The sequence below is a fragment of the Oryx dammah genome, unplaced genomic scaffold (assembly GCF_014754425.2).
Source record: "Oryx dammah isolate SB20612 unplaced genomic scaffold, SCBI_Odam_1.1 HiC_scaffold_16, whole genome shotgun sequence".
NCBI classification, from domain to species: domain Eukaryota; kingdom Metazoa; phylum Chordata; class Mammalia; order Artiodactyla; family Bovidae; genus Oryx; species Oryx dammah.
The window spans coordinates 4,222,305-4,240,047 of NW_024070200.1; the positions used below are offsets into that span (position 1 = coordinate 4,222,305).

At 54.6% G+C, this 17,743-nt stretch overlaps 1 protein-coding gene and 1 long non-coding RNA gene across 13 annotated transcripts in view; one reads left to right on the forward strand and one right to left on the reverse strand.

Moving 5' to 3' along the window:
- The window catches only part of LOC120875188 (beta/gamma crystallin domain-containing protein 2-like), a 35,332-nt gene that overhangs the window by 14,700 nt on the left and 2,889 nt on the right, over positions 1-17,743 (reverse strand). For 2 of the 12 annotated variants that reach the window (XR_005723856.1, XR_005723857.1), the window contains exons 2-8: positions 17,517-17,595; positions 16,566-17,285; positions 14,810-14,925; positions 11,932-12,032; positions 10,728-10,835; positions 10,210-10,331; positions 295-370 (exon numbers count right to left, since the gene is read on the reverse strand). Coding sequence is in view for 6 of the 12 variants with exons in the window: in XM_040256917.1 (XP_040112851.1) it covers positions 295-370; positions 10,210-10,331; positions 14,810-14,925; positions 16,566-16,689 (438 nt within the window). In the remaining 6 variants the exon portion in view is untranslated. Of the gene's footprint in view, positions 1-294; positions 371-10,209; positions 10,332-10,727; positions 12,033-14,809; positions 14,926-16,565; positions 17,286-17,449; positions 17,596-17,743 lie in introns of all 12 variants that reach the window. The other 10 variants (XR_005723852.1, XR_005723853.1, XM_040256917.1 and 7 more) reach the window with 6 other exon arrangements.
- Positions 13,893-17,743, forward strand: part of LOC120875189 — a 15,439-nt gene continuing 11,588 nt past the window's right edge. Inside the window, exons 1-2 of the long non-coding RNA XR_005723858.1 lie at positions 13,893-14,212; positions 15,577-15,584. This is a non-coding gene — a long non-coding RNA (uncharacterized LOC120875189). The remainder of the gene's footprint in view (positions 14,213-15,576; positions 15,585-17,743) is intronic.

The window sequence follows — 17,743 nt, forward strand, 5'->3', positions numbered from 1 at the left end:
CGGTCATGAAAGGGCCGCTCACTTCCTTTGTGAAAGAGGAGGAATTCTGGGGGGGTCTGGCACTTGAGGCCACCTGTGGAATCCCTTTGCCACAGAGGTGCCATGAGGAGGGTGGGGGTGCACCTCTGAACGCGAGCCCCCAAGTCCACACTCAGCTCGGCTCCCTGGGCACCCTTTCTGGGCGGGGACCTCCGACCAGTGCTCACCCATCCCTCCCCATGAGGCTGTCGGGGTGGCAGCCCGCCTCCCTCAGTGACCAGCCTCAGATGTGGCCCTCACACCCCAACAACTTACGATTATGGAGCTAGAGGGTGCTGGGGTGGCGGGTTCGAGGTCCTGGACCATGGAGGATTCCAGATGATGGCTTCGGCTGGAACGAGAAAGCACTGGGTCACTCAAAGAGAATCTCACCCAACGGAAGCAGAGACGCCCCAACTTCAAGGGTGGAACTGATGAAATCAAGCCTTTCTCTTCTCTTTACACACACTCACGAGTGCTCTCACCTGCCAAGCTCCCCCTCTCCCAGCTCCAGATATATCTGGAGCTGACGGGGGCTGGCGTGGACATGGCTCCTGACCCCAGGGCCCTCAGGGTGGGTTGGTGCCACCCGTGATGCTAGACCCTGTTTCACGGAACCCAAAGGCTCGGGGTCACTACATAAGTGAGAGCTGCAGCTGGACACACTTAAAGGCTGCATAGAAGGCTTCCTGGAAGTGCATTCCACCAGGAAGAAAGGCGCTGCAGGGCACAGCTGAGCCAGGGCTGGTGTGTGCAGGATGGTGTGTGCATGAGGGGTGAGGGCAGCAGGCCCTGGCTGAGACCAGGGAAGTACGCTGTGGACCACGCCAGGGTTGTGGGGTCCTGAATGAGCAGCGTGTCCTAAAACCAGGAGATGGAAGATGAAGGGACAGGGCTGCCTAGACAGACAGCTTCACCTGAACAATTACCTATGAGTTTTCACCAGCCCCATATAAAAAGCCCTGACCAGGCATGTCAAATCTTTTGACGTCAAGTATTTGCCTTAAAGTTTTAAAAGAACGGGCTGAGCAGTGATAGACACGTGTCATTATACATCTGTCAAAACCCACAGACTGTAGGATACAAAGAACAGTAGAAACCATGAATTTCAGTTAACAGCTATGTTATCAAGACCAGCTCATCGATGATAACAAGTGCAGCATGCTAATGCCAGATGTTGACCTCGAGGGAAACGGGGGTGGGAGGGAAGGTGACGAGTATGCTCTGTACTTGCCACTTACTTTTTCTATAAATCTAAAACTGCTCAGGAAAAGAAAAAAAAAAGGTTAGTCATTTTCTAAAAATATTTTAAGGGAGCTGATGTTGAACATACACCCAGGAGGCTCTGGTACGTAAGTGTGCCCAACAGGTGGTCTGTGATGACTGAGGGAGGTTTGGTGTGTTTTTCTTTTAAAAAATTTTTATTTTATACTGAAGCATAGTTGATGTTTACAATGTTGTGTTAGTTTCAAGCATATAGCAAAGCAACTCAGTGATGCAAATACATCTATTCTTTTTCAGATTCTTTTCCATGAGAGGTTATCACAGGGTATTCAATAGAGTTCCCTTGGACTATACAGTAGGTCCCTCTTAATTATTTTATATGATGACTGAGGTTTGATTGGCACTGTAAGGTGAAAGTGAAAGTGAAGTCACTCAGTCGTGTCTGACTCTTTGTGACCCCGTGGACTGTAGCCTACCAAGGTGAGGAGGCAGCCAAATCAAGGCAAGAATGAGAAATAAAAACTTGAGAAAAGAAAGAACAAGGAGAGCCCAGTAGCCCTCCACGGAAACCCAAGGAAGGAAGAGGTCCTCTCCAAGCCCCCTGCCCTGACTTAAGCCATTTGGGTACTTCAACCCCCCTGCCCATGGTTCACTCACTGGGGTGCCTGAGACTTGGCCAGGGCCCCAGGGGGCTCACCTCTTGCTCCCAAGCCTCCTAAGAATTCCTCCCCTGACCTTGAGCTTCCCAAACACTCTCTTCCCCTAAATGGTTGATTTTATAAGCAAGAAACAGGATGTCTTTTTAAAAAACCAGAGTTAATCAAGCAGTCATCAGCCCATGGGTGACCAGGGTAGACCGGTTATCTAAGGGCGCTCTGGGCCGTATTGCGGGCCCATCACTCCGGGAGAGTTTCCAGCCCTTCCCCAGAGACCCATGAGCACCCAGGGGTGACCCTGTCATCATCACCACGGTCCTAAGAGGACGACCGGGCTCTAGACCCGGAATACACGGCAAGACCACAGTCACCGCCCTTTCCCACAGGACAAAGATGTAGGATGGGCTTTGCTATGTCTTTCCGGTTTGGTTCTCTTTGGTGTCTTTTAATAGGACCCGGGAAATCAGAAGCAGCTCAGGGCATCTGGGATTTTTTCCTGCTTCTGTCCCCAAGGACCGCAGGAGCCCTCAGAGTTTGCTGGTTGTTCATAATCAACTTGGGCGCAGACCCCCAGGCTGCGACTAAGGACATTGCCCCGGCAAAGTCATGCCTTGGTTTCTGAGCTCCGGGTGTCCCAGCCCTGCGACCGTGGTGATAGATTAGCACTGCAGTGCTGGGCTGCAATCATGACAGACGAAGACACTGCAGAGATGAGTCAGTGTCTGGAACCAAAGGAAAACACAAGCTTCCTTCTAGGGTCCAGAGGAACACTTGTCACAAGCAACTGATCGGAGACCTCATAAACGCACATGCTGCACTCACGATGCACACAGGAAGCCCTGCTAACTATACCAAAATCATCCTCCCGGGCTTAGGAGGGTTAGAAAACCCTAGCTCTGCTTCTCAGGAAATGTTTTCTTTGTTTTTCTTTTTACTGAAGTATGGCTGATTAGCAACATTGCTACTTCCTGTGGTGCAGCAAAGTGATACATACATTTAGTTCTTTTTTTAATATTGTTTTCCACCACAGTTTATCATAGGATATATTTTTTTTAGTCGGAGGATACCTGCTTTACAATGTTGCGTTAGTCTCTGCTGTTCAACATCATGAATCAGCTACCCGTATACTGCCTCTCAAGATTTTTAAAGTTCCTCTATTTTAGGGGCAAATGGGCCCTCCTTGATCTAGTGTCTGGTACAAATCGTTTGTGGATCAGTCATAATTATGTGTGTGTGTGTGTGTGTGTATATGACTGACTTGACTTGTGTTGTAGGGCAGACGGAACACTGTAGCCAACACAACACTGTAAAGCAATTTCCCTCCAATTAAAAAATAGATTTAAAGAAATAAAATTTTTAAAGAATTTTTCCTACTGTAATATATTTCTCCCCCAAACCTTCTCCTTTTTACTAATTAATCTACTTTTCTTCTATACAATAAATACTGTTGTGGGTGTTGAGTGCAGAGGAAAGATGGAAAAAGACAATTTTTCATAAAATGGTGATTCTCAAACAGAAGCCCGCAGTTTATCCAGTCATCAGCCTCGCCCTCCTACCTGTCAAGGAGAGACCACCCCCTCACAACTTTCCCCAACAGACGCAAGCTCTTGGTGGACCTCATTTCCTGTACCTTTGTGAAGGCCAGGGCCCTGAACATTGCGGGCTCATTTATGAAAATAGGAGAGGTAATTGGGACAGCTTTTGAAATCACGTCCCCCCCCCACCACCACCTCTCGCCGGCCCCCATCTAATTTCAGTTGGCCGGGGGATGGGGGCTGTTTACATACGCTTCTTCCTGGAATTTCACTCTGTGCTTCAGGAGTGGGCAATTAGAGAGAATTAGGGCCTATTTGGCGTATGTTTACCGTTAATGGATAGAGTGGCAGAGGCACTTGGGAAGGCAGGCTGCCGGTCTAATTGAAGCTGGCAATTTCCCGATCCCTCATTTCAGCTCGCAGGTATTGTAGCAACCAAGGTCAGCAAACAAAGGCTGAAGCCCACCGTGGTAATCACCGGGTGCAGGCTTGGCCGCGGGTTTGTGCGCTCTTTACTACCATGCACCGAAGCACAGAGACAGCTAGAGATGTTTGCAAAACTGAGTCTGGGACGGGCAGCCGGGGCAGGCGGCTGATCGCTTTTCCAGAACTTTGCCTATCTGCCTGATGGCTTTTTCAGGAAGTTCTCCGCGGAGCGGGCCAGGGCACCCACAGAGGTGCCGCGGAGGGTCTTGTGGCCAAAAGGCCTCGGGGCAAGCCGCAGGGGAGGGTGTGGCCTGGCACACCCTCCTGGGACCGCAGCCACGGGCCAGGTTCATTACACAGCCCAGAAAGGTGTTCCAGGCCTGGCCGGCAGCCCACCTGCGTGGAAGAATAGTCCACTGAGCTGCTCTGGGCCACGAGCCTTATTAGGGTCTGTGTTCACAAAGAGCTAACCGAGAGGACTGGCTGACGACTGCGAACCCTGCTGCCTGGCCACGGGCAGTGGGCTTCACACCCGGCTACCTCGGGTCTCTGCTTTCCTTGTCTTCGAAGTAAAAGAGGGTGGAGAGATGGAAGACCAGTGATCTCCAGCCCTCTGACTCTCAAGACTCAGCAAACAAACCCCCGAGCAGCTGGAAGGAACCCAGGGCCCCACAGACCCTGAGGTGACTGTGATCCTGCACTGCCCCCATTTCATAGATAGGAAAACTGAGGCCTACCGGGGACCAAGGTCATAGTCACAGTGGGAGCTGAGCATAGGCTGGAACCAGGTCCCCAGAGGACCAATGCAGACCTGCTGCCTGACCCTGGGGCACTGCCCAATCTGGACTCTCTCCTCTGACTGACCAGGCCTGAGTAGGAGGGGGTCCCTGCCCCCAGCCAGGAGGCCAGTGGGGGCCCAATTTGAACACCTGGGGACCCCATCCCCTCCTCTGGTGAAAGCCCTTGTCTTTCTAGTGCTGACATCCCTGCCTCATTTTACAGATGGGGAAACTGAGGCCCAGAAGCCAGCAGCAACAAAGGCACCAGCAGAGACTCAGAACCAGGACGCTTTCATCCTGTGGCAGGGACTCTGCCCTGGGTTCCTCCAGAAGGGCCTGAGTCCTCGGGACAGCTGGGGGCAGCGAGGGTGCCAACTTGATTCTCTCCAGCTCAGAGGGTCCCCTTGCTCAGGGTGGCCCTGACCCTGAGCCCCCTGCTGACAGCCCGCCTCTCTCACCTTTCCTAAGTGCAAGCATTAGCCCCATGGGTCTTGGAACCACAGAAGCCCCAGTTTCCTAACCCGAAGGAATGACTTGATCCCCCGCTCCACGGAACGGCCCAGAGAAAGAGCTGGAAGGACCAGCACGACTGTGAGTCTGGATGGCCAGCACAAACGTGCGGTCAGTCTCTGCCCCGCCACCGACCAGCCTCCTCCCCAACTTTCCACCCTGGACTTCTGTCTCCTTCGGCTGTTTCTCGGGCACTGGGCCCAGTTTGATCAGATTCTTGTTTACAGGCAGGGCAACTCTGCTTCCCCATCCTGAGAAACTCGCAAAGAGAAAGGCCCGGGTCGGGGGAGTCCAGGCTGGTCTGGGGTCGCGCCGCCGGGGCGGCTGGTTGGACATGCTTTGTACGGCCTCTCGTCTATGCGCCTCGGCGCCCCCGCCACGCACACAAGGGCGAGGGGCCCCGCCGCAGCCCCCAGAGGGAACACACGCACACAGAGTTCCAGGGGGAGGTAATTGAGGTTTCCTCTTTTCATGTGAAGAAAGGGCACCTTCTATTGAGAGAATGTATTCACAGAACCTGGGAAAACTCATCTGCGCTGGGCCTCCCAATTATCCCCAGGTGGCTGTTCTCCATGGGGGGCTCCCCACATTCCTTCTGCGAGGGCTTTGTCTCCATCTGCACCGCCCTGGGAGCTCCCAGGCTAAGTCCCCTCCTTAAACCCCTGCCAAAGACCCTATTCACTCTGCAAAGAGACGCCCGGCAGAAGGTGGTGGGCAGCCTTCCTCCCCCACCACCCCGGCCCCCCGACTCCCAGGAAGGAGGACTTAAGAACCCTCCATCTGGATTTTTGTTGAAGCCCAAAGAAATTGGAGAGCAATTAGGAGACTCATGAGTATACCCTCCACCACTCTCCTCTCCCTTAATTAATTCCTCTCTCTCTCTCTCTCACACACACACACACCCTTCCCAAGTTGGGGCCTGCCCCAGCCTCGGCCGCCCCGCACCTGCTCTGCCTGCAGGCCCCTCACGACTGCTGAGGCCCTCGGTGAGTTCCCCAAAGGCAGGGATAAGGGGCCAAGTATCTAAAATCTGGAAGGCACGAGGAATTTGAGGGTGTATGGGCACGAGGAATTCAAGGTTGTGTGGGCATTCAGAAATGAGCCTCTTGGGCACTGCTAGCATGTCGCCTGGGCACTGAGGAGGGGACCCTCGACCTCTGCTGGATCCTAGTGAACTTGGGATCCCTCCTGCTGCTGCTGCTGCGTGTGGTGTGGGGGGTGTGCCTGGGAGTGGACACTGTAGGGGCTGACCTCCTCCCGGTGGATTTCCAAGTGTCCCTTCATTCTCTCCCGTCCTGGCCCCAAAACACTGACTCATGCCACGCCGATAACAGGGCGCTACCTCAGCTTAACTCCTGCCTTAGACAACCCCCCAAAAAATGGCCCAGCTTCCCGAAGCCACAGGCAGGCAGCTGGGACTTGGAGCTGCCCATTGGAACTGTTGGGGGGGGTGCCCCAGAAATGAAAGCCTCCACTCTCCCCTACAGACCATTCTCTTCCTTTCAACATGGGGACCCCACGCTTCAGATGGCCTCATTTGGAAAGCTGTAACTAACTCTTTTCCAGAATTTTCCATCTGTTCAAACCGGGGATGGGAGACCAAGGTAGTCAGACTCCTTTAAGTCCTTCTTTAGGACAAGGGGCAGAGCTCAAAGCCGCAGATGGAAAAAGGAACCAGTTCTTGGGGCTCATTTGCAACTTGTTAAATGTCAGTCTTCTAAAAAGAAAATGCTCCCAGCACCCCAGACCTTCTGATTCAGCTCACAATGGCGGTTTCTACATTGTCCACTGCCCTTTAACCCTTTGGGGCCTTAATTTGTTTCCCTCCACACCCCCTTCTGTGTAAAGCTGCCTTCCTCTTTTCAAGGAAAAATTCATTAGCAAGCTCATTAAAGACGGGTGATTTTTTTTCTTTCTGGAAGTCAGATTGGTCATTAAAAAAAAAAACATTTAAGTCCCTTCATGTAAATGAATGAATAAGAAACACATGCCTCCCGTTGCCCTTAAGTCTTGCCAGTTTTTGACATTATTTGGAGAAATGTGCTTGGAAATACATTTGGGGTCTGAGTCACGAGTCAGGAGACACGAGGTCAAGGGCCCTGAAAGCTGCCATCAGCCCCACAAGCAACGTGCAGGTGGGAGACTGAAAGGTGAGGAAGGGAGCATTTTCTTCCTTTCCAGACGCGCAGGGGCACAGCGATGCTCTCAGCCCCCTTCCCCATCCCCCCTCCACCGTGGGGGAAGCAGGTGGGGCCCAAGGACCAGCTTTCCAGCAAGACCACCATCTCTTCCTGATACCTGCGTGCACCGGGAAGCATTCAGCTGGAGGCGGCCCTTAGGACCAGCCCAGCACCATGACAAACGGCCAGGGAACCCCTCCCACTGTCTGGCTGGCTGGCTAGGGCCTCATTTTCACCACTTACTGCTCAGGGATGGGCCAATCCACCAAAAAAGAATTTTCCTGAAAATGATCCTTTCTTTCAACACTGGACGATGGCAGATGGATGATGCTACATTTCAACTTCTTTAAATGAAGAACTTGACCTATTATACCTATTACTCTATTTTCTGCGTGAAAAGTGTCCAACTCTTTGCAACCCCATGGACTCTACAGTCCCCGTAATTCTCCAGGCCAGAATACTGGAGTGGGTAGCCTTTTCCTTCTCCAGGGGATCTTCCCAACCCAGAAATCAAACCCAGGTCTTCCACATTGCAGGCAGATTCTTTACCAGCTGAGGCACAAGGGAAGCCCAAGAATACTGGAGTGGGTAGCCTATCCCTTCTCCAGCAGATCTTCCTGACCCAAGAATCAAACCAGGATCTCCTGCATTGCAGGAGGATTCTTTACCAACTGAGCTATCAGGGAAGCCCCCATTTTCTGCATGCTGCTGCTGCTAACTCGCTTCAGTTGTGTCCAACTCTGTGTGACCCCAGAGATGGTAGCCCACCAGGCTCCCCCGTCCCTGGGATTCTCCAGGCAAGAACACTGGAGTGGGTTGCCATTTCCTTCTCTAATGCATGGAAGTGAAAAGTGAAAGTGAAGTCGCTCAGTCATGTCTGACTCCTAGCGACCCCATGGACTGCAGCCTATCAGACTCCTCTGTCCATGGGATTTTCCAGGCAAGAGTACTGGAGTGGGGTGCCATTGCCTTCTCCAATTTTTTGCATAATGACACACAAAATCCAAAATATGTGTTAGCCTGAGACTAAGCATTCACCAAAGCCTCTAAAATTCAACACAGCCCAAAGAGAGGCATCCTGAATACCGAGGAGGAGAAGGGGCAGGAGGCTGGCAAAGTCCGGGACTGGCTGGGGATCGGCCTCCATCCTGACTCTGCCCATCAGCCCAGCCCACCTGGAGGGGGCTCCCGAGATGTCCCTGAGGAGGCAGGCGTCCAGGAACCGTGGGCATTCGGCTCCGACGAATCACACAGATCTTTCTGGTAAGCTCCGGATACAACATCCCGGAGCCCGGATCCTGCCCTTTGTAAAGATCCCTCCCGGGCTCCGTTCCACATCATCATGTTTGCAGGTGGCAGATGCCAGCCTCGGAGTAAATGTCAAGGGGCGGAGCCCACCTGGTGCCCCCTCCCTGGAATCAGGCCTGGGCATACGCTCTCCACCTCTCTGCAACCTCTCTGGGGAGTGGAAACAAGTGGACAGAGGGGTCAGCCCCCTGTATGGACACTTCTTCCCTTCTCGCCTGCTCAAAACAACATCCCCAGCCCATTCCCCATTCAGGGCAGGAGGGCAGGACTGTGGAAGAGCTGTCCCCCAAATCTGGTTGATGCAAGAGCCTTACAGAAGCTGCAGTGGAAACCGGAGACCCTTGGGGAGTACAGAGGTCCAGCCCCTCTGCTCACTGGGCTGCAGGGCTCATAAGGGCGGGTGCACCCCAAGACAGGGCCCCCAGTTCCAACGTGGCCCCCGTTTCCTCTCACAGAGACCCTGTGTGGAGCATCGAGGCACCGGGACAGGGACAGGGCTGGGCCCACTTGAGCCTCCATAAACAGCAGGGGAGTTGAGTCAACTCTCACCCCATTATCCAAGCCATCCTGGCCATTTAAGTACCTTCATTCATTCACCCCAGTGGCTACCTCGAACCTTTCAGACATGCGCACAGAGCCAGCCACCTTCCACTGAGCTGCTGGCTGTGAAAACACCCTCAAGGCCCCTCCAGGAGCCCTGCCGTGGGCTCCGCTGCTGTGATCACAGAAAGCAAGGAGCCCTCGGGGGAGCCCCCCACCCCTGTCTACCTGGCCTGCATGCCACACAGGCCACATCACCATATGGGACCCGCCCAGGCATCCAACTAGACCCTCTGGTCCTAAAGGCAAAGCTGGCCTCAGGCCCCTGGAGAAGAGCCCCACCCCCGGGCCCCCAAGGCTCCATTAACGCTTCTTGAATAAATGAAGGTCCCATAAACAAATGTTGGGCCCAGAGAGCCTCGTAGAGCTGTAACCCCAGCTTTCTTGTGTTCCACCATTACTGATTTTATTTAAACACACAAAAACATTCCCATCCCGCTGCAATGTCAGGGGTGAGGAGACGAGGCCAAGGGAAGAACTCCCTCAAAAACCACTGTTTGATTAAAGGACATTATCAAAGCCTCGCGCATGAGAACCCAGCATTCTCACAGCCATTGACGTTTCCATGGCGTGTGGGCAGAAACGCCTTTCCAGCTCCAGGCGGACAGGCACGACTGTTTTCGCATCTCCAAAGGGGCCCAGTAGCTGGGCTTTAGGCGGAGGGCAAACGTCCTGCTATTCATTCCATTACCATGCTCAGCAAAGCTCTGTGAGGACCTACTATGTGTGTGCCTGGCCCGCGCTGGTTCTCAGGAGCCCAGACCCGAGGGAATGGTCCCCACTTACCGTGCTTGTGCACAAGGGTCTCAGCTCCTGGTGGCTTCCAGAACGCCCAGCCCCACGGTCGGTGTGGCAGAGAACTTGCCCTTGGAAGTGACCCCCTCCCAAAGTTTGCATGTGGACCTCCTCGAACTGAGACATGTTTGAGTAAGCCTGATGAAATCATGGTGTCTCAAAAAAGCACGCAACTCACCCCAATCCAGGCAGCAGCATCGCGGCTCGGGGCAGGCGCGAGACACCGGGTGACTCGCCGCTCCAGGGCAGCTCCTCCACCTCCTCCATCCAGGCGTTCACGATCCGGGGCCAGCGGGGCTCCTTGGTTGGGGGGGAACAGGCAGAACGTTAGACGGACAGCAAGGCGAGCCCCCCAGAAAAGCCACACACATGTAAGACCCAGAAAAGGCAGAGAGCCTGGTCTCACCTGCTGAATGGTTTTCGGTGGCGGGAGGTGGCTCTTGGGGGTGGCAAGGACGGGAAGAGGTCTGGGAGGTGACAAGCCAGGGAGCAGCCCCCAGACGGACCACAAGGCCTGGGGGGCGGGGGCGCCAAGCCCGGGACTTGCCAGGACACAGCGCTTGGACAGTCAGGCCTGGCAGGATGTGATGGCAAGGGGGTCTGGGGGGATTAGGGTGGGGAGAAGACAGGGCAAAAGCCTGGCTGCAGCCCAGGGTCACTCAGAGCTCGAGAGGCCAGGCCCACGGGAGGAGGTACCTGAGGGTGCTAGGGGGAGGTGGCCTGCCGGGTTTGGGGGGCTTGCGCCCTGGCCACTGGAGACCCACTGGAAACTTGAATCGCCCTGAGGGGGAAGGCCTTCTTGCACTGGGGAAGACAGGGAAAAGGCACACAGGTGAGAGGTGGGCTGGGCAGCACGCAGGCAACCACAGGTGTGGGCTCAGTGAGGAAACCATCGTGTCAAGAAGAGAGTGGACGGCCGAGACGCAGAGGGTCCTGAACCCAGAGAAAGGGGCACAGGGAAGGGCACACAGGTCGGATCTGGCAAGCAGAGCCGGGGGATGGGGTGAAGCCAGAGGAGGAGCCGCCAGATAGAGGAGGAGCCGCCAGACAGAGGAGGAGCCAGGTGGGCAGCTGGGAAAGGTGAGGCCTGAAGGTCCCCTGGAGGTTCCCAGCCAGAGGCCCTTGGCGGTGGGCAGGCGCCCGCCCGCAAAGCGGGGGCGGGGAGCTGGATGCAGTCCCAGGAGGAGGAGGGCATCCTGGAGGGAGGGGTCCAGCCCGCGGACCCCCAACTCAAGAGGGAGACCTGGTAGAGCCAGAGCCCAAGGGGACACACGCCAGGGCTGCCCTGGCCCCCTCTTCAGTCCTGAACTTCAGGGCTGGGGGCCCAGGACGACCATGCGCACTTAGCCACGGGACAAGCAGGGAGGCCGGGCGAGCAGGAGGGGCTGGCCGGCTGGGACCTGCAGCTGAGCCCTGGAGAAGGGTAGGTTCGGGGCCCCCTCCCCAGGCTTCGGATTCAAAGGGGGCCACCCGACCACAGCAAGGCAAAGCAGGCCTGCCCCTCGCAAACCCCCAGCCTGCCTTCTCTACAGAGCAGGAGCATGCTGCTCCAGCGCCCGGAAGCCGACAGGGCACCCTGGGCAGAAGCAACCCCCCGGCCCCCCACCCCGGGGAGGCAGAGGCCATCAAGGGACGCGCTAGGGTGGCAGGTGCCCAGCCCGGGGCCGAGCCATGGGCTTGCTCAGTAAGGATCAACTGTTGGATGACGGGATGGACGCGTGAGTCCAGGAAGGGGTGAGACTGGTGGGGCCCCGCTCAAAGGGGGCTGGGGGTGGGGCAACACCCACCGCCCTGTTAAAAGACGTCCACCCTCCACCCTTTAGACCTAAGGCTTCCTGCACTCCCAGTGACTCCCACCTAGCAGCTCGAGTTTGACAGTCAAGTTCCTTCATTGACTCACCTGTCCAAACATACATCCCACATACTCTTACTGAGCCCCATTTTGTGCCAGGCTGGTTCTGGGACACCCAAAGGAGGAGTGGGCTGGCCTAGGACGACCCCCTGAGGACCAGATGAGGAAATGGGAGTCAGGGAGAGAAGAAGGATCAATCACAGAAGGGGGCAGTGAAAGCAGAAAAAACCGGAATAATCAGAAGAACTGGGGGGAGCCTCCGGGATTGACTTAACGGTAGCTGAGCCCGCTGGGGCCTGGGAGGCCGGGGGCCCATACAGGAAGACCGGCAGGACCCCCGGGCTGGAGGAGTTGGGGGCAGGTGTCCCCTGCGCACAGGGAGCTGGGAGCTGTGTCAGTTCAGCTACAGAAGGGGCAGGGGCCACAGAAACAAGGACGCAGGTTAAAGCAGTCACCATCCACTCAGGAGTCATGAACACAGACACCTCCCTGCCAGTGGCCTCGGAAGATGAGCTCAGTTGCCTTCCACCTCCTCCCTGGGTTCTCAAATGCTAAAATATTAACGACTCTGGGGCAGGTGTTTTAATTATTGGTATGTATTTGAGGGAATGAAGGGTTCTATGGATTTTCCTTTTCCTACTTAAAATAAATCCTTCTAGAAACATCAGGAGCTTCCCTGTAAGTTTACTCTCCACAAACTGCACAGAAGAGGGCAGGTTTTGGTGGGACCCCCTATTCTCAGAAGTGCCCCCCCCATCCAGTCCCCAAGTCCGGGCAACATCTGGGGTCACCACCACCAAAAGCGATGGAGTGGGCCCAGCTGGCCCTCTGGGCAGCCGTCCACACTGTCATCTAGTGAGCTGGATGGGAGGTGGGTCTGCTGACTCAGGAAGTATCTAAATCTCATCCACCAACACCAGGGGACCTTTAGCCAAGAGGTAAGTTGAGGAAGGGAGGACCAGAAGTTTTCAACTAATCAAGTTTTCTTGCTCCAAACACTGTACTTCTCCACACCCCCCTCCTTTTTCCGCCACCACCCCCCACCCGCCCATCTGGGGGAAGGCCTGGCTGGAGTCTGAGGTTTAACTGGAGTGCTCTAATCTTGACCAATCTACCTTCAGGTGAGCTAAGTTCTGACTCAGGCACACCTTCCCTGAAGACATGAAACGGCTCCAGGGATTTCAAGAATGCGGGCAGAGAGGACTGACAGGCGGGGCAGGGCGCAGGACACGGAACCGTTAGGGGGTGAAGTGGGTGACGCGGGGTTCGGACACTGGATCTGAGTGGTCCTGACAGATCGCTGGGTTCTCTCATCATATGAGGGGCTGAGTGTGAGCCCCCAGCTCTGCCCTTCTACGAGGATGGGGCTGTGCTAGGGTACCAATACCCATCCACTTCCTGACCTGAGAGGGGCGTTCCAGACGCTGGCTCGGCTACAATTGCTCCGGGTCTACACCTAGGACTTACTTTCCCAGCTTTTGGAAGTCTTATAGGTTTAATACTTGGGAGCCCTAAGAATGAGTCCGGGGTGAGCCTGACCCGCATCTCTGTCTCTCTGCTCCTGGAAAACTGATCCCAGAGGCCTGAGTCACCCTGGCCCATGGCTGGTCTGCACACAGGGTCGAACAAAGGAACTGTTCTGCAGAGCAGCCCTCATCTGTGGCCCAAAGCTGCCTGCAACTTTCTACCTCACTCCATGCACCGTGAGCTGGGACAGAAGCAAAGACTTGAATGGGGAGCGGAATAAGTCCCTGGGCTCCAGCACCAAAATCAGAAGTGTGGCTTCAGACCCTCTTCGCCACCGCCCTGCAGCCGAGGTTCACCTCATTATGATAATCAGTGTGTCTTTCCTTCTCAGACAAAGAAGGCTCCTTATGAGATGAATATTGGAATCCAGCAGCTACCTCATTAAGGTCTACAGCCTCTTCCTTGACAAGGCCCAAGATTAGCCCTGTGTTCATTAAGGGAAAAGGGCAGAAAGTGGAATAAAACTGAAAAACACAGCTGGGGGGAGGGGGAGGGCTCTTTCTGCTGGCCATTCATTCACTGAAAGGCTCCATGTACCTTCGGGATTTAATCACCAGCGAGGGGGCCAGGAGAAGGGTTTAACCAGGATGCGGGAGGTAAAGAGGTTAAACCCGATAGAAGGAGTTAAAAACCTAAAATGGGGCAATTTGATTTGAAAGCTTCCTGGGACTTGTCACTGGGATAATCAATGGGAAACCTTTTTCCTGTTTACTTTCTTTTTGCCTAACCCCAGAAGGAACCTCTCTCTGGATGTGTTTTTTGGGGGTGGGTTTTCGTATTTTCTAAGTCTGCCTTTGCTCCTGTGTTCCCCCACCCCCACCCCTTAGGGGCCCTTTTCTAGTCTTTGCTTCTTTCTCACCCCCCCTCCCCTCACTTCTTTCTTCTCCCTTGCGCTCCTTCCTGTGGGAACTTAACCTACAAGAAAATCGGATGGCGACCTTTGCTGTATTTTCTCATGAACACTTGACTGAATTTACTTCAAGTTCCTCGAATAGTGGGGATGTGAGGTTTTACCTGCACAATAGCCCACCTGACGTGCCAGGTAAAGATAACTATTCTGCAACTTAGAGAAAGGTGGAAAGGCTTGGAAACACTGAGCTACCTCGAGGCCTCGGCTCTAGTTGGTTAGGACTCCAACCCAGAGAAGATGCCAAGAGGCAGGTTCTGGAAGGTTCTGGAAGGGCTGGATACTCTTCTAGGAGAGGTTAAGAAGGAGGAGGGCCAGAGGCAGGTGACTCTGTACCATCTACATACAGGTCAGGGGGTGGAGGGGAGAGGGCTGTCTGTCAACACCAGAGACCAGGAGCTGGGAAGACCGTGAGAGAAACACTGAATACATGTCTGTGCGTCCGGGAGCCGGAAACGTGTCCGGAGTTTTAAGCTCCAGAAAAGTCATTACCTTAGAGCTGGTGGAGTTCAACGGACCTGAGGAGACCACGAAGCGGTGGGTTGGAGGGGAAACGGAAGGTGAGGAAGGAAGACAGCGAATGTAGATAGGCTGTACAGGAGGCAGGGCTGCGGAAGGAAAGAGACAGAGGCTGGAAAGGCGGCCAGGAGAGGCCCGGAGGCTCAGAAGCTGCTGAGAAAGCAAAGCTAGGAATTCGGAGGGACTCGCTTGCGGCCGAAGGGCCAGGTCTGAGAGACTGGAGGGGCTGGGGCGGGGGCCTCCTCTCCCTTTACCGTGTCAGACACCTCAGATGCCCTCATCTGAAGGCCGCTTGACAGCCTCTGTTCCCCGAGGAGGTGCAGGCCAGCCCGGGGTCTGGACAGGGAGTTGTGAGGTTCAAATGAATTGATGGTTGCAAAAAGGCCTTTGCCAACTGCAAAGGGAGACATAAATGTTCCCTATAATTACTCACTGGTAGCAGGACGCTCAATTTTACAGCCCACTCAAATCTCACTGGGGCCTGAGTTTTCACTGACCATGAATTATGCGTCCTTACATTAAGGATGTAAAACCCAGTGGTGAAAGCTCCTGCCAGCCTTTGGAAGACAAAAGGTCCCTCCTAATAGCCTGGATTAACTCACAGCAGATCTCCGCCCACTTCATTTGCCACCTCCCAAGTCATCTTTCCACCTTCATTTGCCACATAATCCAATCAGCCCCTTTCAGAAGCCCGGGAGCTATTGTCTACACCAAGCCGGGTTTCTCTAAAGCGGCCCGAGTTGTTTTTGTCTCGTCCGGACAAAACTGGTTGGCTTAAAAGGGGACCAAAGAAAGTGCTGGTCAAACGAGGACCCCAATTAGCTTCCAAGAGACTTGTTTTCATCATCTTTGTATCACATTCCAGGCCTGGTGTGCGGGGCATATTGTAGGCAGTCCAGAAAATGTTTGTTGAATTAATTCTGTTTTTATTTCTTCTGGAATTTATTTATTGAGTGCAAACACACAGCACCTAGTGGGTGCTAGCTGTTATTACTGTGGGGGGGGGGGGGAGGCACAGCCTCCTGGTGTTAAGTATCTCGCAATTTCCACAGCAATTTACAAAGCACTTTCATAGTGGTTACATCATTTGGCCTTCAAAAGCGCCATGTGGGGTAGATAAATGCGGGTGTTTTTTGTGTTGCTTTTTTTTTCCCCCCCTAATCCCCATTTAGGCCATGAAAAGAGCTGAGACTCAGAGAAGTTAAGCAACGTATTTAAGGTCACACCGTTATTGAGAGGTGGGACCAGCACACGGTACCAGCAGTTGGGGCCACCCAAGACCCCCAAGACCACCCCGGGCAGCTGGGATTCCAAACAGGCTGTCCCATTGTCAAACGTTGGAGTGGAAATCAAAAGGCTCTTGGTAGAACTCTGGGGCGGAGGCGGGGGTAAAGGGCAGCCCCTGATGGCACCCAGGGTCCAACTCTGACCCCTTCTCTTGCCAGGAACAGGACAAAACGCTCACACTCCTCCAGCCTCAGCGACCTCACTCTAAGTGTGAGTCACTCCCATCCCACAGGGAGGGGCGCTCAGTTCTGTCTTCTTGCCCTCCACCTTTTAAAATTACTCAAATCGAGGCCAGATTCATTCTCATTTGTAAATGAGGCGGCCTCGCTCACATGGACATCTGACATAGCGATAACATAGGCTCAGAACATACACAGTGCTCTGGAAAAGACTCAGGGCCTGACTCAGGTCAGCCCGAGCCCTGGCTGAGTACGGCCCCTACCTGGTACACCGAGAGCCCTGCGGACTGGGGTTGTCCGGAGCGCTGTGGGAGAATAAACGAGAAGTGTGAGACGGGTGAGAGGGCCGAGGGGGACGTGGTCGACCAACCTGTTTGGGAGAAACATTTACTGACCGCCTCTTCTATGCCTGGCCTTACCGGCTTCCCAGAATCGGACCAACACTCACAACACCCTGGGAGGTTGCTTTTCTCGATCCCGTTCCCCAGAAAGGATGAGGAGATCTGGAGGAGGTGGGGATGCCGCTGGCAGTTCGGCAGCATGGCCTCAGGAATCATGCTCCTTCCAGAAGCCCACCCTGGGCCTTGGAATTGCCAGGAAGATGCTGGTCGAGCCCTTGGCCCAGGTCTCCCTCCTGAGAAGTTCCCAAAGGGACCCTTCCTTTCAGACCATCCTGGGGGTAATGACGGGGTGGACTGAGAAAGACTGACCCCTCCCTGGGGATGGTGAAACCTCCAGGTTGATGGAAGGTTAACAGAAGCAGACGCACATAGAAAAGCAAAGCATCGAGGCAGAAGCACATCGAAAGTCCGAGGTTAACCAGTGCCCCCTCACTAGGGCGCTGGTTTCAACACTTAGCCAAGAGGGACAGCGGGCTGGTCAGTTCGGGTCCTCTTCATCCTTCGGCGGCCTGGGGGGCGGTCACTGCCCAGTGGTTGCCTTGTTTGCTGGTGGGATCCAGGAACCCCTGCTCCTGGCGTCCTCTGCAACAGATCAAAGGTTAGAAGGCCAAGTCTAGGTGTTAGTTAAAGTTGAAATGAATTAATTACAACTAGACCTAATTAGTTAACATTTTAAATTGCCTTTTAATTGCTAATGGGCCTGGGGGTGCTGCAAGCAGGGTGGCAGGGGCGGCGGGTCTGCCTACCGTGTTGGGTTTCAATTGCCACCAGGATGGGTTGAGGTACCATAAGATGGAGGTGAGCAGCAAGCACCTGGGCATCAGCTCGTCATCCACAGGTGGTCCTTGGTGGCAGGAAGGCAGACGAAAGGTGTCATCCTTGAAGACAGACCCTGGGGCAGGGGAAGGGGGGGCACAATTAGAAACTGTCTTGATGACCTCTAACGGCCGGCGCTGGAACAGCAGAGGGAGGGAGGGGGCAGTCCGAGGGAGAGGGAGGAGGGAGTGAACAAAGAGGAGGAGGGAGGAGGAGGGAGAAGG